The following is a 21,711-nucleotide window of genomic DNA, read 5'->3' as shown; positions in this document are numbered from 1 at the left end:
CACTATCATCACTATTGTTTGTAGTTATATTGATTCCTCTGTCAACAATACTGAACAATTCAAGACCTGGCTATCAAACATCTGCTAGGGCAGCTATCTCCCCTCCTTTACACAGAAGATCCGAAGCTGTTTGGAAAAACAGTATCTGAAACTGAATTGCTGCTTAAAACTGTCCAAATATATAGCCAATATACCACAGTGGATTTTGGACTCTATTGATTTCCTCAATAGAGGAAAATGGTGAAAACAAAAAGAATTCGATGTCCTATAGAAATAACATCAACAGCGTGGATATAGAAAATCAGTACAAATATCTTGGCGTTCTTCAAGCTAGCAACTGGGAGACCATGAGTTCTAGTGTTGCCTGAGGCATGAAGCCAGCTGGGTGACTTTGAGCTAATCCTTTTCTCTCAGCCCTAGGAAGCAGGCAATGACGAACCACTTCTGAAAATTCTTGCTAAGGAAATTGCAGGGACTTGTCTAGGCAGTTGCCAGGAGTTGACAATGATTTGACAGCACAAAATAAATTCATATGGTAATAATAATAACACCCCAGACTTAACAATTGTTGAAAAGAAAGACAAATAGTCTGGATGGTGTATGCTGGAGCACCGAAAGACAGCAGAACAGAAGAAAAAAAAAAGAAAAGAAAATCTTGAGAAAAATCACAAAATACAAAGATCTGCAAATAAAATGACTGCAGCAAGAAAAAGCAAAGATAGTACTAATAGCAATAGGTACTTTGGGTGCAATCCCACAACATCTGGAGCACCACTTGAACACCACTGGCATTGACAAAATTCCCACCAGTCAATTACAAAAGGCAATTTTACTTGGAACAGCTTACATCCTGGGATAATATGTTTAATATTATTAAACAACAACACCTGCCTATCTCAATTCCTTGGGAAGGGCTCGAAAGGTGGACAATAATGCCAAATCCAATCTAAACATCTAGCTGGCTATGTGGCCACCATCATCACAAGATGATGATTATATGATGATGTAAAATGAGATGCAACATTAAATCCCACATATATGACAAACAAAACTGAAGAGATAAAATTAATTCTTGGAAAATTAAATTAATTTGATGGCACTGAAAAGACAACCAGGGAGGAAAGGTCAGAAATCTTTCCTTGGAGATGTCCTAGATTTAATTATGAAAATAATAAAGGCAGGATAAAAATCAAAAAGTAAATAAATAAAATTCCACAACAGAGAAGTCTATATCAAAAGGAACTTTTCATTACTAGCACCTGTTCAACATCACCTGCAAAGGCATTTGAAAAAAATGCCTTCATGTGATCTAAAGTCATAGCTATAAATGGGAGGAAAAAAATCATTTAAGAACAAAACTCCAAAGGGCACTGAGGATCAAAGCAGCCCTCTGATTACAGCAAGAGAAATTATCTGCAGTGGCTTTCTGCAGTATCACACACAGTAGTTCTTCCAAGTAGAAATGACCAGGTGCACTTATTTTTAAAGCAAACTATGCCTATTCATTAGGGAATCATGGACCTGTCAAAGATGCTAAAAAGTGATTCAATCCCCAGAAGCCATTTAAGATCAATGAGTAAGCATCCCACCAAATAACAACTTGATTTTTTAGGGTTTGGGTTTTGTGTTTGTATGTGTATATGCATGCACTCTCAAGTCATTTTTGACTCTTAGCAACCGCCTTGCAGTTTTCCTGGCATTATTTTTCAGAAGTAGTTTGCTATTGCATCCTTTCTAGGACTGAGATAAAGTGAGTGGCCCAAAGTCATCCGGCTGACCCTGTGCCGGGGTGAAATCCAGCAGGTTCTGGAGAACCGGTAGCGGAAATTTTGAGAAGTTCGGAGAACTGGCTGGTCCCAGAGTGGGGTGGGAATTGAGATTTTGCAGTATCCTTCTCCTGCCATGCCCACCAAGCCATGCCCACAGAAAGGGAAAGGGAAAAATTTTGGATTTCACCCCTGCCCTGTGCTTAAAACAGAACTAAAACTCATGGTCTCTGGCCTGCTGCCTTAACTACTACAACAATCCGTCTGTCTTAGCCAAAAGCCAAAATATATTGAAGACATCAGGTAATCAATGAAAATTGTTAACTGTTCTCTGTTAATTGTTGACTATTCTCTCAGTACTGATCAGATTGTCCCTTTGTCCCTCCTGAAAGCATTCCCCTCTCTCTTTCAAGTAAAACCTGAGTACTGCTTAGAAATAAGATAAGGTAACCTTTATTGTCATTTTTTACTGTGGGCACACTGGCACGCATTAAAAATCAAATTCTGAACAAAAAAAATGTTTTTGGTTTTAAAAATGTAAAATATTCAATAAAAATTATTTTTTAAAAAAATAAAAATGAAATTCTGCTGCCTGTTCTCAAACGTGTACACATACGTACACATATCCAGATGGAGTATATCCATCCTCATACTTTTGAAAATCCATCAATAAGCATCATTATTTTTCTTAATAGAATATGACAGATTAGCATAATAATCTACATTGATTCTAAAGCACCTGAGGTTTATCTAAACTTAAATTTTGTTTCTAAAAATATAGCTGGTATAATTCATGACATAATTTTTCTGTTCTTTAAATAATTATTTTAATCAGATGCTGTTACTGCTCTTGAAATATTCTCTCAAAAGGATCATTGGATTTTAATAATTTATGTTTAAAATTCACCACTACCACCACCATAGGAAAAATGACAACACTTCACTCATGCTTTATTTCTGGATACAGTACGATCCACTTTTTTTTTTTTAAAGAACCCCAACAATCTGTCATTCTGAAAAGTGTAGGACGGCAGTTTACTTGTGAATAATAATAAAGCACAAAATTTGCCCGAATAAAGAAACAGGCCTTATGGACTACAAGGAAAATATAATTAAGAGGGCACAGAACCTGTTAGAATATAGTCTAAATAACAGAGCTAGATTCTAAATAGTGTTTTTTTTTTAATTATTGGAACAGTTCATCAGTTTGAAAAGAAAACAACCAATGTGTGCCTATTTAAACGAGACATACAATGTTGGAAGGAAAATGGATAGAAAACAAATATACACTAATGGGATGAAAAAAAATTGCAGTTTCTAACCACAACCGCATTAAACGTAACAGGCTAAATCAACACATCCCTGGCACCATGGAGTTTTTGCAATTCTGCTTGTAGCATTAAATGCGGAACTCCTCACCCGAGATATTTCATTGCGTTCTAAAGATAGAAAGCAGCAGCTCTTGAATTGCTCCCTGCCAGATGCTGTGAACAACGCTAGTAAGACTTTGTGAGTGCTATCCTTCATGAGATCTGGAAACTCTAAACCCATATATCTGGAAGGCAACAGTTTTATTCCTGATTTGAAGAATGCGAAAAACATATGTTTGAACTAAAGAGCCAGAAGTAATTTGATTTCATGACCGCATTTGTATAACTCTGGGCATATTAGGTATATATCCCTTTTCAAGATGTGTTAGAAATGAATCTGTAATATAAACTCTTCTGCAATGGGCACTGATACTACTTAATGTAAACATTCCTTATACAGTTGTATTCTATACCAGTGTGTAAACCATCTTCACTATCTCTGCTCACTTTATGTAAAAGGACATGGTATACAAAACGGGATTAAGCAAGGACAGAAACTGAATTTTTAATAAGAATTTGTTAGGATAATCTGTTTCTAATTCATTAGTAATAAATACATTAGAATAAAAGGAATAAATAAAATAGGGATAGGAAGAGTATTGCCACATTTAAACTTTGGTGTTGGGGAAGACTCCTGAGAATACCCCAGGCAGCTAAGAAAGCAAGCCATGGATTATTGAACAAATAACCCCCGAGTTCGCACTGGTGGCACAAATGAACAGGCTCAAATTATCCTACTTTGGACATATTACATAAGGCTCTAATGCTGGCAAGAAAAGAGAAGAGGAGGGCAACCAGAAGAAAAGTGGATGGACTCAATTATAGTGGCACCATTGGAAGACCAAGTTGGAGACAGACTGTCATGGAGAAAATCTATCTGTGTGGTTGCTAGGAGTAAAAAAAAAAACCTTGAAGGCAAATAATCAAAATAGGATACAAAGGAAATTTCCTCCAATTTTGCTTGTTCTACTGAATTCAGCCTCTCTCTCGAAGATCCTCCTTCGCCTACAATGCAGGAAAATCAAGCTTTAACAACACAGCCTGTGAGTGAACACCCACATTAGGTCAAAATCTCTCAAACCGCATCCAGGCTGAAAGACTTGGCATGCTTTTCTTCTTAACAAAAGTAGCACCTCTAAGATGATTCCAGCTGCTGGCACTGTAATGGACATGTCCATATATTAAGGCAACAGCACAATAATTTGCTGTTAACTTTTCCAGGAGTTTTGTTTTTCCTTCAAATTGGCAATCTAGCTTGCAGCCCTTGTGAGGGGCTCCGGGGGTCATTTTGACCATCTAGGACCTCCTGCCCAGCAAGCGTTGCTTGTGGCCAGCTGGTTGAGAGCTTTTGCGCTCTTTAAGGTGCCGATAACAGCGTGGCACCGACGCTCCAAAGAACAGCTGTTCCGCGGTCGCCGCAAGAAGGGCGGCATTCGCGGTCTATGGGCGGCGGTGGCAACGAAACGGCTGGCTTTCATGTCAAGATGCCCGGCGGCATGATGGCTGGTGCAGTGGCTGCGGTGGAGGCACTGGCGTCGTCGCAGACTGCATTCCCCCCCGCGTCGGAGCAGTGGAGTTGGACGTTGGGGGGAAGGAATTGGGTGTCAAAGGAGGCGAGGACGAATTGAAGACGTGGCTGTTGGTGGTGCCCGCGATGATGCCAGCGCCTCCGCTGATGCCGTTGCAGCAGCTAGCTGCTGGGATGGCTGGAGTCATGTAGCCGAGAAAGAACATGAGGTGGGAGCCTCCATCGTTGAATCTTTAAATCTTGGGAACTTCGGGCCGCCATAGGGCCTTGGGATAACTCCCAAATTTTAGCTCCTATGGTGAGGCCTCCTTTATAACCATCTTGGGGGGCTAAGACTGGGCATGGATAGGGTGGTTGGAAGACCTGGGGGGGTTAACGAGGGTTGAGAGGCTGTCGGAGTGGTTACTGCGTAGCCTCGGACAAGCCTCCCCCCTCCCTAGCTGGGCCATTATTAGGCCCTACGACCAACATGCTTGCCCTGCCGGTTTCTGTTCGATGGAGGTGGTCCCCACCTATTTTCCATCTATCCGCTTGCCTGTACTATCTATCTGTACGCTGCCTGTATGAACATAGTGGACAGCTTATTCCCTTCTGGAGACTTTAGTCCTAGCTCTGTTTGTTATCCAGCACGCTGGCTGTATGGAAAATGGCAGCTTACGGGAGGATGAACGGAGCCGGTTTCTATCATTGTTTCACCACCGATGGGATGTACCATCTTCCCCATGGCCAGTTGGCCAACCATTGTGAGAGGCTGGTTGGAGGATTACCCCCGAGCCGGTTGGAACATTGGACTCCGCCACTGCTGTGAGAGGACAGTGGAGACTCTCCCGTTTATGGTCAACCTGCCTTGTCTTCCAGGACATTTTGGACTATCATAGTGGAGCCCTTGGCCATACCTTATCACTACCTCAGAGCTTCAGATGTACTTAAGGTCACAGCTTCTTGCACTGCAAGACTCCCTCCTCTCGCAAGCCTGGCCCTCCACATTATCGAGGGCCTACCTCAATGATGGGTCTTAGAACCCAGAGAGGTGGCATGCGGCAAAGAGGGGGTTCAGGGGTTTTTTATGTAAATTTTTGGTTAAAATTTTAAGGGGTCCCGGGGGGGGGGAGGGTAGGATTGGAACTAGGGTTATGGGTTTGGGGGATAACCCACCAAGGGGAGGGTCGGGCCTGGCCATGATGTGCGGCGGGGGGGTGGGGGGTGGGGGATCCGGGGGTAATGGGGGGGGTCAAGCTTGTCCAGATTGTGTTTTTACCATCGGTACTGTGAGTGGGAGGGGTAGATATGGCGGGAGCAGGGGGCCATATCATGTTAAGGGAGCACGCACCCGCTGTCTTCGAGCGGTAGCGTGCTCCGGCCCCCAAGGCTCCACTCGTTCTCCAGGTTGCACAGACCCTTAGGGCCCGGGCCTTCAACTGATGTTGTGCAACACCAGGTCTGTAGTAAATAAAGCCCCCCTCATTTGCGATCTTGTTCAGGAGGGGATAGCAGACCTGGCGGGCATTACGGAGACCTGGCTGGGCCCGGAGGGAGGGGTCCCTCTGGTAGAAATGTGCCCACCAGGCTTCCACGCATTCCATCAGCCGAGGTCACAGGGGAGGGGAGGGGGAGTAGCGGTTATTATTAGAGAAGGCCTTAGGCCGAGGGAGGCCACTGTTCCTCAGACGGCCGGCTGTGAGACCCTCCTTGTGAAGTGGGGTCATGGGGTTCAGATGGGTTTGCTGATCACGTACCTGGCTCCCTGCCACGTGGCAGCAGCCCTGCCCAAGCTACTCAACGTTATCGTCGCGGTGGCGGTTGATACACCCAGACTTATGGTCATGGGGGATTTTAACCTGCTGTCTGTGGGTGAGGCATCTGAGGTGGCTCGGGAGTTCATGGCTTCCATGACGGCTATGGACCTGACCCAGCTAATTCATGGCCCTACGCACACGGGGGGAAACACACTGGACTTGGTTTTTGTCTCTGGACAGTGGCTGAGTGATCTCGAGATAGGGGATATAGTCATCGAGCCCTTGTCATGGTCGGATCACTCTCTCCTTCGCCTTGACCTTTGAACCGCTGCACCCCGCCGCAGGGAGGCGGAACCGATAAGATGGTACCGCCCCAGGTGCCTGATGGAACCTGACAGGTTCCAGATGGTGCTTGGGCCAATCCCCGAGGTTCTGGCTCACGCCTCGACTGGAGACCTAGTGGCCGCCTGGGATAGGGCGGCCATTGGAGCTCTGGATCGAGTTGTGCCTTTGCGGCCTCTGACCCAGCACCGATCTCACCTGGCTCCTTGGTTCACCGAGGAGCTGAGGGAGATGAAGCGCCGGAAAAGACGCCTAGGGAGTAGTTGGAGGGCCAGTCTTTCTGAATCTGACCGGACACTGGTAAAATCTCATATTAAGAATTACCTAGTGGCGATAGTGGTGTTTAGGGTGACCCACTCCCTGCTCCACCAGGAAGCGCAGGAGGACCTCTTGGAGGGAAGAGCTGAGGATTTTGTTCAGTATCTGTATGACAAAATCACTCAGATTCGGGAAGATCTGGACTCCAACTGGGTAGATCCAGCGAGGGTTTTTCTCTCCGACCGGTCGCAGTCTGTGTTGACAGGGGGGCAGAGGTCGACCCTGAGGCCCCTCAGATGTGGGGTGCCACAAGGATCGGTCCTCTCGCCCCTTTTGTTCAACATTTATGTAAAGCCGTTGGGCGAGATCATCCGTGGTTTCGGGGTGAAGTACCACCAGTACGCTGATGACACCCAGCTGTACATCTCCACCCTGGACCACCCCAGCGATGCCCTTGAAGTGATGTCCCGGTGCCTGGAGGCCGTGCGGATCTGGATGGGGAGAAACAGGCTCAGGCTCAACCCATCCAAGACCGAGTGGCTGTGGTTTCCGACATCCCGATATAGTCAGCTGGTGCCATCGCTGACTATTGGGGGCGAATCATTGGCCCCCATAGAAAGGGCTCGCAACTTGGGCGTCCTCTTGGAGTCACGGCTGTCTTTAGAAGAGCACTTGACGGCCATGACCAGGAGGATTTTTCATCAGGTTCACCTGATCCGCCAGTTGCGTCCCTTTCTAGATCGGGATTCCCTACGCACAGTCACTCATGCCCTCGTCACCTCCCATCTGGATTATTGTAACGCTCTCTACATGGGCTCCCCTTGAGGAGCATTCGGAGGCTCCAACTGGCACGGAGTGCGGCCGCGCGGGTGATTATGGGAATGACGTGGCGTTCCCATGTAACACCTCTCCTGTGTGAGCTGCACTGGCTCCCGGTGGTCTTCTGGGTGCACTTCAAGGTTTTGGTTATCACCTTTAGAGCGCGCCATGGCTTAGGACCTGGTTATTTACGGGACCACCTGCTACCACCAATAGCCTCCCACCGGCCAGTACACTCCCATAGAGAGGGGCTCCTCCGGGTGCCATTGGCCAAACAATGTCGACTGGCGGCCCCTAGGGGGAGAACCTTCTCTGTGAGGGCACCTACGTTCTGGAATGAGCTCCCCCCGGAGATACAGAGGATCCCGGATCTGCGCACCTTCCGTCGCACGCTCAAGACTTTCTTATTTCATCAAGCTGGCCTGGCCTAAATCTTTTCCCCTTTTAAATGTAAATTTTAATTTGTTTTTAAATTATTGGGTATTTTAAATTCGTCTCAGCCAAATTATTCAATTCGTTTTTATTCTATTTTAAAATTTTGTATTTATGTATTTTATTCTGTGGCTGTTCACCACCCTGAGTCCTTCGGGAGTAGGGCGGTATATAAATCCAATAAAAACAAAAAAACAAAAACAAAACAAAACAAGCCCTGTCATTTTTTTTTAATGGTCTCCCATTCTAGTACAAACCAAGTCCAATCTTGCTTAGCTTTTCAAGATCAGGTTGGCTAAATGCAATCACATAGCTAGTTATTAAAGAGTGCGGTGGCTACTTATTTATTTCTTTATTTCCATTCATTTCTTCTTACTTTATACTATACGGGCTGGATGCGTCATGTGCAGGTCCCCAGCTCCATGAATGGGAAAAACGTCACATGATGGCAACGTGATACTGCGAGTTTGACACCCGTCCTGTATAAAGTTCCAGATTATCTAACCAGAGTAACTTGTGAGGGCCATGGAATGCAATGTTTCAAATAATTGTTTTTTCATCGGCCTTTGTTTCCCCCAGATAAGAAGATTAAGAGCTGCCATGAACTGTATTTTTCGGACTATAAGACGCACCGGAGTATAAGATGCACCTTAGGTTTTGGGGAAGAAAATAAGAAAAAAACTGATTGGGGGTTGATCGGCCTCCCAGAATACCCCCAATCAGCTGTTCCCAGAGGTGAACTTTAGCAACAGGTTTGTTGGCTGTGAGCTCTGTGCCTTGCTTTTTTTCCCCAGCCTCTGAAACCTCTGTTTCAGAGGCTTTTTTTTCAGCCTCTCAAACGGAGGTTTCAGAGGCTTTTTTCAGCCTCTGAAACCTTAATTTCAGAGGCTTTTTTTTCAGTCTCTCACAGGGAGATTTCAGAGGCTTTGTTCAGCCTCTGAAACCTCAACTTCAGAGGCTTTTTTTCAGCCTCTGAAACCTCCGTTTCAGAGGCTGGACTGGGCTACATTCGGACTCACCGAATATAAGACGCATCCAGATTTTCACCCTCTTTTTTGGGGTAAAAAGGTGTGTCTTATACTCCAAAAAATATGGTAATTTTCTTTTCCTGCTTATGTTGTTTTAATTGTTTAATTATTTCACATGCCACCCAGAATCAAAAAACCTGGAGCGGCATATGCATATTATAAATAAACAAATACACCACGGATAGCACTAGACCCCTTCCTAATTTTTGCCATTTAAACAACACATGTAATGAGGACTATACATCAGCAATAGGTTGGACATATGATCATCCCCACAATTAAATTACAACTGATTCACCTGAGATTGTTAGATTTGAATGGTTGAAAGAATGTGGAGCAGCAGTGCAAAGAAAGACTATGGAGCACTATAATCATCTGATATTAAACCAGAGAGGCCAGATGGACCTGTAAGTATCTTGTTTTACATTTCAAAAATCCAGAAAGGAGCTGCAGCTGGATCAGTTCTTTCCCTTTCAAAGTATTTTCATTAGCCTGGGGTGAGTATAAATGTAACAAAGAAAGCAAAAGCAATTTTCTCTATATATTTATTCAGGTATATAAGCCCCATTATATTAACTATGTGTTAACTGCCATATTAGGCTCTAATTATATGCACACCATTACACATATTCTGTGTTGCACTTTATTTAATATTTTGTATTTCTGAGAAATCAAGGCTGGGATACACTCGAAAACTGAATAGGGTATAAGTGGACAGGGCAGAGGGGGGAAAGGGCCCGCTCTAGCAATTTAATAAATTAATGTATGAATAAATAAAAATAGACGCTTCGAGAAGGTGCAGAAAAGTAGCATGAAAGACTTAAATGATTCAACCATACTCTTATCTGATACCATTACCCTTCAAATTACAGCTAAATAAACACAACTAATCCACCTTGTCATCAAATGAGAAAAAGAAAGAAAAAGAAAAGCCAGGAACTTTACAAATGCAAACAAATTCAAAGTGTTATTAATGCATTTTATGTGAAGCATAACATTTCTCATTTAACTTTTTTCTAATCATGTTACAGTCAGCTGGTACAAATAGTTTATCACAATATTTGGAGGTGGTGGTGTTGACAAATTAAGGTGATAAAAAGAGAAGTAATTCTGCAGGCAGAAAAACAGCCAAAGAGATGTCCCCAAATCAGAAGGCTGGATCTCAAGTGTATGTCTCTGATCTTCTCCAGCTCCCTCCCATCTGGAGTTGTTAGGAAGGTTATTTTCAGCTATACGGATTTTCAGAGAATCCCCAAAGCTCCAAATTAACTATTTTCCCAACTACGCCTCATTGCAACTCCACACCTGATTAATCAGAAGAAAACAGAGGCTTCTTACTGTATTTGGTACCCAAGGAATGGTCCTCCTTTCAACCTGGCTAGTAGGAAGGATTGTCCTGCTATTGCAGGGTTATTTACTTGTTTTGTGCTTGATCACTTTACATCAACCCTGACTTTACTGAAGCCTTATGCTGCCCCTCTCCCCAAGCCTAGAGGATTCATGAAGTTGGAGTGAAGGGGAAGAAAAGCAGGTGAAAATTAATGGCACCAGCTACTATACAGGATAGGAAATTCGGAGTTGGGGAGTCCATGGTTTCAACTATGAGTGTAGGTACCATAGAACAGATGTATGATAGTGTTAAATATCTGGGACAGACAGAACATCTGTCAGCTGGGAATTTGGTCCATTTCCCAATTCTGAATTCCTTAAGTAAGGATGAACTTAAATCTCTGCAAGAATTTGTAGGAATTGTTTCTGATTTAGAATTATGGAATCATAGGGTGGGAAGCAGTGGTGAAATCTACAATTTGTTACTACCGGTTCTGTGGGTGTGGCTTGGTGTGGGGGGGTAATGTGACTGGGTGGGCGTGGCCAATTTTTTAAAAATATACTTTTAAAACCATTTTTTCTACAACCTCTTCAGCGAAGAGATTGTAAAAAAATGCTTTCAAAAGGCTCTGATGATCCAAGCTGAGTTGCCTGATCGGCAGAGGTTTTTTAAAAAGCCTCTGCCGATCAGGCAACTCAGTTTGGATCGCCAGAGGCATTTAAAAGAAAAAAAGTGTTTTTCTCTTTTAAAAGCCTTTGACGATCCCAGCTCAGCCACACAATCATCAGAGGCTTTTTTTTTTTTTTTTTACTTTTAAAAGCATTTTTTGCCCGAAGAGGTTGTAGAAAAAATGCTTTTAAAAGTAAAAAAAAAAAGCCTCTGATGATTGTGCGGCTCAGCTGGGCATGGGGGGGGCAGGGATTTTTGCTACTGGTTCTCCGAACCATCCGCCTCCATCGCTACTGGATCGGGCGATCCGGTCCGAACCGGGAGCATTTCATCCCTGGTGGGAAGGGACTGCAGCCCATGGCAGAATTTACACAAAGAGTTTGATTTTAAAGCACTTAAATCACACTTTCAGTTTTTTGCAACAGTATGTGCTATGGAAATTGACAATGCTGGACAGGAATTACAAAGTTTCAATATGACACAATTTTGAAGTTTAGCTTGTCTGGGTGTTAGAACTCCAGAATTCCATGTTTTTTTTCCTCAAGTTACTCATTGCTTCTATAAAGATGCCAGCAAGTAAATTATTTTTATTTAATAAGTTTATACTTAATGGTATACTGCAATAGTGATTACAGGTAGTTTTCTGTTAACAACAGTTATTGGGACTACCAATTCTATTGCTAAGTGACACAGTAATAAAACATGACATCAGGTGGCCACTTGTGGTGGTTAGGTCCAACATCGCACAATTGCCATTTGCAATCTCCTGCTGGTTTCCTCATTGACTTACTTGTCAGAAGCGAACAGTGAAGGTCACAAATGATCATGTGACTGTGGGACATTGTGACCACTATAACTGTGAGCTGGTTGTTAAGTGCTTGAATTGTGATCACATTACCACAGGAATGTTACAATAGCTGCAATTTCAAGGACCAGCCATGAGTCTCCTCATTCAGTGCCATCATAACTTCAAATGCTCATTGAATGAATGGTCGTTAAATGAAGATTACCTGTATTATTATTTTTTTTGGATCTCACCTGCAGACTTTTTCATCATGACAAGAAAAGCTAATAAGCGAGTTCTCATTTGCACGTATGACGATTTACGGAGACTCATTTTAATAAATCAGAAAGAATCTGGTAACAGCGAACTTTTTCAGATACTCTGTGAACTGCAACGCATGAAAGCTTCTGCCTTTTAACCAAATGTGTTAATTGGAAAAAGTCATACTAAACTTCAGATTTTTTTGCCACTGTAGACTGAAATGGTTCACCTCCTACCATGTCTGTTTTAATAGGTTTCCTTTTTCTCCAAATGTAACATGAAAGGCATTTAAACATTCCCTAGGTTTCAGTAGATAGGATTCCTCCCCCACCTTTCAATTTAGAAGTTATAACCGATCGTCTTTCTAAAAAGACAAAATAATTTTATGAGTTATATGCTTACTTTGGGAATAACAGCCCCTAGACCGACCTTAAGGATTAAAACAAAACAAAACAAACAAACAAAAAAACCAGTAGGATTAGGAAATAATAGGGATGTGCAAAGATCAAACTCTTTTGTTTTAAGTTGAAAGCAGCTGTTACTATTTTATCAGAAACACACTAATGCCATTGTGACCACACTGTAGGTGTTCTGAGTCAAAACAGCCCTGTCTGAGCTATTTTGGATTTCAATTACTTTGAATTTGAAATCTTCTGTATAGCACTATGACAGAATATCCTGTTAAAGAAAGAAATGCCCTGTTAAGTAACAGGAGTCATCAACTAACAACCATTCATTTAGTGACCAAAGTTATAATGGCACTGGAAAAAAATTAATTATGACACATGACCACTGCAGCATCCCCATGGTTACATGATCAGACACGTGGCAACTGGCATGTATTTATGATCATGTGATCACCATGTATAACATTCCCAACTAGTTTCTGACAAGCCAAGTCAATGGAAGAAGCTGGACTCGCTTAACAACCGCACAATTTGTTTAAGAACTGCAGTGATTTGCTTAATAACTGTTGCAAAAAAGATCATAAAATGGGGCACAACTGACTTAACAATGAAAACTTTGGGCTCAATTGCAGTTGTAAGTCTGCCAGACTACCTGTAATTGGACTCCCCATGGCACATCATTCGTTTACCTGGGAACCAAGCGCTGCTAGGTCTTCACACTTCCCTTTTGACAATGCTTGCTGTAGTTTCACTGGATCGTCTTGATAAAAACTTTGGATGGCATCTTGGAAATCAGGAAAGCCAACCTATCAACATGGAAGATGGAGAAAAGAAGCATTTAGTAGAGTAGAAGTTTTCTACTTGTAACTGTTGTGGTCTGCCAGCAGTCTGCGGAGCTGGCAGTGGAGTCGGACAGTGAGGAGGCTGTGGAGGAACATAGGCCAATCCTGCCTGGAGTCTGGGGAAGGCCCCGCCGAGGGCTCTGCGTCGAAGGCAGAAATGGGGCCAGGGCCATCTGGGAATGATGCGTGGACTCAGGTGCCCCCAGAGTCGGACAGAAGAGGTAGAGGAACAGGAGGAGTCTGTTCCTAGTGCACGCATGTGCAGAGCTGCCAGAAGGCAAGAGCAGCTAAAGCAAAAGGGATAACTCGGGAGGAAGGCTAGGAGATGATTGGCCCCTCCCATAAGGCTTAAAATAGAAACAGAGGCACTTGGGGCCTTTTTGCAGGAAAGCAACATTGCTAACTCTGTTTCCAGTCAGCATCTCTTGTTTATTTTTGAACTTCATGGGGCTTTGCCAAGTAAGGCCTTTGGCAGGGTGTCAAAGAAGATAAAGGTTGGTGATAATCCCGAAGGACTTCTTCCGAAGGACTTGTTTTGCAACTAATTGGGACTCATCTGGGAATGAATGTAACTCTCAGCTGTTACAATAAAATAGGTTTGTTTGGGACTAATTGTGTATTGTAATTACTCAGTAAGTCTAGGTAACAAAAGTAACATAGAAAAAAACTAGTTACCTATGTTAGTTCTAGAATAGAATTCTTAACTGCCAAGTATGATTGGATACACAAGGAATTTGTCTCAGTGTACATACAAGCAATAAGTGATAAATCATGATCATAGTTATAAAAATACATTCCTCATAAATCATAAGATACAACACTTAGTGATAGTCATAGAATAAGCAACCAACATAAATCGTACTAGGATACTAAATAAAACAATATAAATCATAAGATTTCACATTTACAGCCATTGTAGCATCCCCATGGTCATATAATCAAAATTCAGATGCTTGGCAATTGACTCACATTTATGACGGTCGCTGTGTCCTAGGGTCACGTGATTCCTTTTTGCAACCTTCTGACAAGCAAAGCCAATAAGCAAACCAGATTTACTTAACAACAGTTTGACTCACAACTACAGTGATTCTCTTAATAACCTTAAAACCGGGGGGGTAGTAAAATGGGGGGAAATTCACTTAGCAACAGAAATTTTGGGCTCAATTGTGGTCATAAGTCAAGGACTACCTGTACCAACGAGTTATTGCAAAGGTTAAAAAAATAAGATGATGTCTTATCTTTTTGAGAGGCACACAATAGCCATACAGATATATCTTTATACCTGAGCAATGCAGAAAGAGAGGAAAACATTTCTGAAAACACCAAGGAAGCTACAAAAGGTGAAACAAGCATACAAATTAAGCTAAAAGCAAAAGAACTAAATATCCTTCTTTAGGGCTATAACTAGACTAGTAAAAGCCTAGAGAGAGAAAAAAATCCAGTGGCTTCATTCTACCAGCCAAGCAGTCTTTCAAAAATTGATCTGATTGTTGGAATTTCAAGAAGAGCCTTGAAACAGCTATAATGAGCCTCTTCAAATGAATAGCAAGTACGACTCTCAAGTGAATACTATGCTGATTATCTCTTGTAGTATTGCACTTGTGGTGATGATGTCATTGACACCAACTGGTATAACACCCAATATGTTCTCAGCTAGGAGAACTGTAGGCTATCTACCTTTGGAGACAAGTCAGCGTAAATAAAAATAATAATATCTATGAAGAAGGATTGGTCTATAGGATGAACTGAAGCTTTGAAAGAAACCACAGATGGCCAAGAGCCTGGAGACAATGAAACTTCAAAAAAGGGTCCAAACCAAACAATGCACAGAGCAACTGGAACCGAGTTACGGGAAGAGCAGGAGATGGACTTGTGAAAAAAACAGCCAGGTGCTTTGGGCAGGAGGTGTAAATTGGCAAAGAAGAGCTCTATTTTGGAGGACAGGGGGGGAAAAAATAGAAAATTGCTAGAACTAAAAATAGACAACATTCCTGCAAAACCTTTAAAGTGGTACAGAAGAGAAATTCTGCTAGGCTCTCTTCTATTCTCACTGAATTCAGTTCAAAAATCTTGTAACAAAAGCAATGTTTCAAACACATTCAACAAAATGTGACTGAAAATTTAAGGATGTTATGTGTGAATGCAGGTAATCTATGATTCCTGATGAATTTCATCCTTCAAGAAATATGTAAAGCTAGAGGAGTGCAGCAATGAATAAACACTGCTGATTGATTGAAGAAAACCTTTGCAACTATTAGCTGAAGCATCACATCTGCTCTCTTGGCTGCCTTGGGATCAGACGCAAATACCTGGGCTTCTCCCTCAGAAATAAAATTGAGTCAGGCCTAGCTGTGAGTAGAAACTATTTATCAGGCTTTTGCTGAACAACACCTTCTTCTTGAGATGCTAACTAAAACAAACAAAGGTTATTAAAAAAAAAAAACCAAGATAGAGAGAGAGCCTCTATGAACCTACCATTCCTTTCTCCTTATTGGTGCTTATGTTCTGGCCTGTGAAAACATGCACACATGCCATACTTCCTTCCAACTTGGCTGTTCTAACAGCGATTTCTTACAGCAGATGTTCTCAGTACCACAAGCGTTTTTTCTTCCCCCTCCGCTAACCCTGCTCCCACTACATACTCACCAGACTGCAGGGCTTCTGGATTGTTGCTTTTTTTAAAAAATAAAAAATCTTCAGGGAGCAAAAGAAATCCCACTCTCTCCCTTTGCAACCTCGTTTGACAGTGGCGTGGGCAGGCTCGTACCTTCTTTCTTTCCTTTCTCTCCCACCCTATCTAAGGCTGACATTAATGCTGAACTTCTCTCCTGCTCCCCCATCCCACTTTTCCATTTCCCTGTAGGGCTCTCATTCCCACTGAGCTTTTCAGGCGCTGAACTTTGCATCAGATTCCCCCCTCCACCGCAGCTAGCTTTTTCACAATGCCTTTGTACCTCTAGTCCATAGGAGGGCAACCATGTCGAAGTCCTCACCCCCTCAAAACATGCTTACACACACACACATACACCTTTCCATTTCTTCCCAGCTGCCAACGCTAAATTTGGAAAGGAAACCTCTACCCACACAGCAGATATAAAGCGGATCACAGTAACTCGGCCTTCATTGCACGGCCAATAACTCCCTCTGCTTTCTCCTCACGTCTCCACCCCAACAGCCTGCACACAGGTGAGGACATTGTGAGAAGGGTTCCCTATTCATGTGTGGCGAGAACAGGGGACACCTCCGAAAGACAAGCAGCTCCCCCCCCCCTTGAGAAAGTAGCTGCTTGGAGGAAAAGAAACAGCTTTTGTGTGGAATGCAAGCCCCGACAGTGACTCCCACTCATTGAGTCCAACTCTCTTTCCTTGCATTCCTTCATCCACCCCCTCTGCTCCCAGGGATTGTTGTTTTACTAGATTCCCACCCCCTCTTCTCTCCCTCCCTGCCTGCCTTCCTCCTACGGCCCACCTCCTTACCCACCCTTCCACCGACCAGCGAAAAGGGAGGCATCGCAAGCAGGAAGTAGGAGAGCCTTTCAGAAGTAATTGGACGTAATTGGTGAGCTCCCACTGCATTTATTGAACCTTTGCCAGGTTTATGGCTGAAGCGAAGCATTGGGAGGTTTGCCTACACAGTTCTGTTAAGGTACCTCACTCTTGAACTCTCTCTCTCTCTGTGTGTGTAGGTTATTACAGTGAAAAATAATTTCACATTATGCCTCAGGCATTCGTTTCCAACAGGTATTAAATGCCCCGGCAAGGTCAAAATGTTTTATACCCACCAATGTGGAAATGCAGAGAACAAACTCAGAAGTGGTGAGAGCCTAGATTCTGAGTTTCACACTCCTTACCTAAAGAAAAGATTTCCTGAAGGCAGAGAAAAATAGTTCAGCACATATCAAGCAGCTATTTACACTTCCCAGAACATAAGTGTTTAAAAAGACACCTGCCACAGAATGGTACATTTTCCCTTTGAACAGGCTGAAATGTCCAAGTTACCAGTTCTCAGTGAGAAATGTGTCCTTTTTCTTTTCTAGGTTCTCCTTAAAAACAGAAAATAAGGCCCAAACGTAAAAGATGGCTTCCAGGTCTGACACTTGGTTTTAAACACCACTCCTCTATCAGAAGGAGGAAAATAAAAGCTAAGGTGAACGTAGACTTTAAACATCTTCATGTTAGATAGCTATGCTTAGTGTATGGAATAAATATAAAATTAGGTTTTGCCCAAAAACACTTTGTGGCTTTCAGTGCAATAAGCCTTTGATGAATATAAATGGATAATTTACCATGATGTACTATCATTTTCTCAGCAGGATTGTAAAATGAAATCAGGAAGATCTGATAACAGAAGAATGCCAATGGTTTTCTAATGTACAATTTAGAAAGGTTTAACGTGGATAACAAACGTTATGGTTTGTTAAGACGTTAAGACTGAGTTTGAAATAGAATTATGTACCAATGATATTTATGTTGTTGCTAAATTGTATACTTTTTTTTGAACTATGGGACAGAAGAATTGGTGCAACAAATGTACAATAAAATCTTTGGCTATAATGTACAAATGGATCAATAGGGAAATGTGGTTGGAAGGACTGAAATGTTGGTATTTCTCATCAGAAAATCTGTCTAGAATATATAAAAATCTTTGCTGCTGGAAATGCAAACAATATGAAAGGACATTTTACCATGTTTGGCGTACATGCAAAAAAGCTTTAAAAATGGATAGAAATACTTACATTAATCCAGACTATTTTGACGGGTAAAGTACAACTGAAAACAGAGATTTTTCTCTTGGGACTATTGTAGGAAAAAGTCAGGGAATTTTTTTATATATATATATGATAATCATTAGCAAGACTGATGCATGCTCAAATGAAGAAAGGCTCAACAATATCCACAATGGAGAAATAATTAGTGAAGATGACAGAACTTGCAGAGATGGCTAAATTAATTTATATTTCTGGCTGGCTGGAAAACCCTTGAAGACTTTTTGCATGAAACAGAAAAAAATGCACTCATGATTTGTGTTTTTGATGATTAGGAAAAAAAATGAATAGAAAACCTGAGCTTTTTTTGCAATCATAGAGTAATTTGTACTCTATACTTATACTATATTTGCTGCAGAAGAAACCAGAAGCTTCTTATTTCTTCTGGTTCTCTTGTTCTGCATTTCCTTTTCTCTTTCTTCCTTCATTTATTTCTGTGCTTCTTTTATTCTTTATCAGTTTGTGTTAATTTTTATGTTCCTTGTAAAGCTTTTAATAAAATTTATATTTAAAAAGAAGAAGAAATGAGAATTGTGCATCAGAATTCCACTTAAAGGGACTCCCCTTTATGGGTAAGATGAATGCACGATGTTGTCAGTGCAGCAAAAGTAGAATTAGATTTACTATTAAAAATGGCAAAGCTCAATAAATCCTTTGTAATGTATGGGTGGAAAGTCCTTCCCTAAGAGAAGAGACTGCACTTTAGCTGGATCCATCTGAATTTCTTTCAAGAAAAGATTATATCCCAAATAGACCAATATGGGCAGGTAAAAGGCATTATTTCTTTAGCTTAGCCTAGAGAGTATAGTCATAAAGGCACACAAGGAGTGCCCTAACTTGTTTACTGCAGAGATCAGCTTAGAATTAATGAGAAATAATAAAATAAAGTTTCATAAATTGCATGAAAATTGAGGGACTAATTCCTGATCTGAATAACATTATCATATATCCGAACATTTGTTACCAAAGCCGCCCAATATATAATGCAATCCAATATAGTACACATGCCCTTCCTTGTATGAATCAGATTGTAATATTCCTTGAGATTTAATTAGCTAAATATGTATGCCTTCTGCAGCATCATTGCAAGAGCAAGAGCTCGGAAACCAGGGGTATAGATTCCTAATTAGGACAGTAATAATGAACTACTTGTCTCTTAAAAAAAAAAAAAAAGACAAGACAAGACAGAAACACTGGTCAGGGACAAAAAAGAGAAATTTATGGGAGTCTTCATGTCTCCTTCTCCAAACACATTGCCATATCACTTGTGCGCCTCCCAGAATCACTTTCCAGGGGAGATGGGCAACATAAAAAATTAAAAAAATAAATATATTGTTGCGATATTTTCAGGATCAGACTCAATAATAATAATAAGAGTTAGAGGTTTAAATATATTTCTCTTTAATTATAATAGGCATTCTATATTCACTGAATATTCACAGATAGAAGCGAAGAAAATGGTGAAGGTGGCTCCTTATATATACAAAGGGTGGAGCCAAGAGTGGGAGTGGTGAATTATGAATACATTAAGAGTCAAAGAATAAGTTAACCCCTGATATCCCATATATACATTATTTACACATTAGGGAATAAGGCATTTACATCTGACAAATCCCCCTCTAAATGCCGGTTCGCTATACAACACCAATTACATTCAGATTCAGGACAATATAAGACATACAATTTAGAAGTTAAATATTTGTGCTGTTTAGAAGGTAAAGGCTTCGTCAATATGTCAGCTAATTGTTCAGAGGTATCACAATGCACTGCTTTGATGAATCCATCTTGAGACAATTGTCTCACATGCTTAAATTTTATATCTATATGCCTGGATCTTTGTCCAATGGCATCGGATCTAGATATTTCAATGGCTGCTTTATTGTCTTCATGCATAACAAAAGGCAAAGCAGTTTTTTTCCAAACATCTGAAATTAAATCATTAAACCATACAAGGTTATTTGCAGCTTTGGATAAACAAACATATTCCGCTTCTGTGGTTGAAGTGGCTACCAGTTCTTGTTTACCAGTATACCAGTAAACTGGACAGTCATTTAATAGAAAAATATAACCAGAAGTACTCTTTCTGCATGATATATCTCCAGCCCAATCCGCATCTGCGTAACATGTAAGCTTTGGTTCTTTATTATCACTAGGCTCTAATACTAGGCAAAAGTCTAATGTACTTTTCAGATATCTTAAAATTCTTTTGACAGCTTCCCAGTGATACATTGTTGGTTTGCTAACGTGCCTTGATAATAAATTGAGTGGTAATGCAATATCTGGCCTAGTCCAATTAGATATATAAAGAAGTGAACCTATGACTGATCTATAAAATGTATTATCCTTGAATTCAGGGGAAGATTCATCAGTATTTCTAAGGAAATCAGTTTGCATAGGAGTGTCACAGGGTTTGGCATTGTTTAAATTGCATTTGTTTAGAAGTTCAATAATCTTATCTTTCTGAGTAAGTTTGAATCCCCTTCTAGTTTTGTTAATTTGTACACCAAGGTATTTGTTTACTTTACCTAGAGATTTCAACGAGAAATGTTCATTTAGCTTGTTTACAAAGATTTCTCTTCTCTCTTTGTGTTTTCCTATATATAAAATATCATCTACATAAATCAATACAAATTCAATGTAATCATCACTCTTTTTGACAAAGAAACAGTTATCAGCAGTGGTAGCGTTGAAATCCATGGTCTTAAGTACTTTTACCAAGCAATCGTACCATCTTTTGCCAGATTGCTTTAATCCGTATAAACTCTTGTTCAATAGCCAAATTTCATTTTTATTAGTGTATTGACTGTGAGGTGCTCTTACATATATTTCCTTATCTAGTTTTGCGTGTAGATACGCAGTCTGTATGTCATATTGAAATACATCAAGATTGAGTGCAGATGCTACTACTAGAGCTGTTTTAACACTCTCTGTTCTTACTGTGGGGGAGTACGTGTCAGTATAGTCCTCCGGATATTTTTGTGCATAACCTTGTGCAACCAATCTAGCTTTGTATAGAGTATTGCCTCCTTCTAGGTTCTTAATTTTATAAATCCACCTGGTACCAATAATTGTTTTATCTTTAGGTGCAATCGCAGGTGTGAATACATTTAATCCTTGCAAACTTTCCATCTCTTTTTTCATAGCTAGTTCCCATTTTTCCTTTTCTTCACGAGGGAGTTTTAATACTTCCTCATATGTATTAGGTGTTATTTGTTCACCATCCATATGCATTATGTAATCTCTGTATTTATTTGGTATTTGATTTCTGTTGTTCCTAATAGCTCTTTCAGGTTTGCTATGGTTGTCATGCAAATATCTTGCTTCCTTTTTTGTTAATGTGTCTGTCTTTATTTTGTGTTGACTATTTGTCCATG

At 41.2% G+C, this 21,711-nt stretch overlaps 1 protein-coding gene across 2 annotated transcripts in view; it reads right to left on the bottom strand.

Annotated features, from left to right (window-relative positions):
* NAB1 (NGFI-A binding protein 1) overlaps positions 1 to 21,711 on the bottom strand; it is a 73,019-nt gene that overhangs the window by 14,138 nt on the left and 37,170 nt on the right. For both annotated transcript variants that reach the window (XM_034429522.3, XM_034429530.3), the window contains one exon: positions 13,420 to 13,536. In XM_034429522.3, coding sequence (XP_034285413.2) covers positions 13,420 to 13,536 — 117 coding nt within the window. The remainder of the gene's footprint in view (positions 1 to 13,419; positions 13,537 to 21,711) is intronic.

The sequence above is a fragment of the Pantherophis guttatus genome, chromosome 1, assembly GCF_059756535.1.
Source record: "Pantherophis guttatus breed Tessera chromosome 1, ASM5975653v1, whole genome shotgun sequence".
In the NCBI taxonomy this organism is placed as follows: Eukaryota; Metazoa; Chordata; class Lepidosauria; order Squamata; family Colubridae; genus Pantherophis; species Pantherophis guttatus.
The sequence above is the reverse complement of the archived record's forward strand: the minus strand, read 5'-3'. Positions and strand labels throughout refer to the sequence as shown.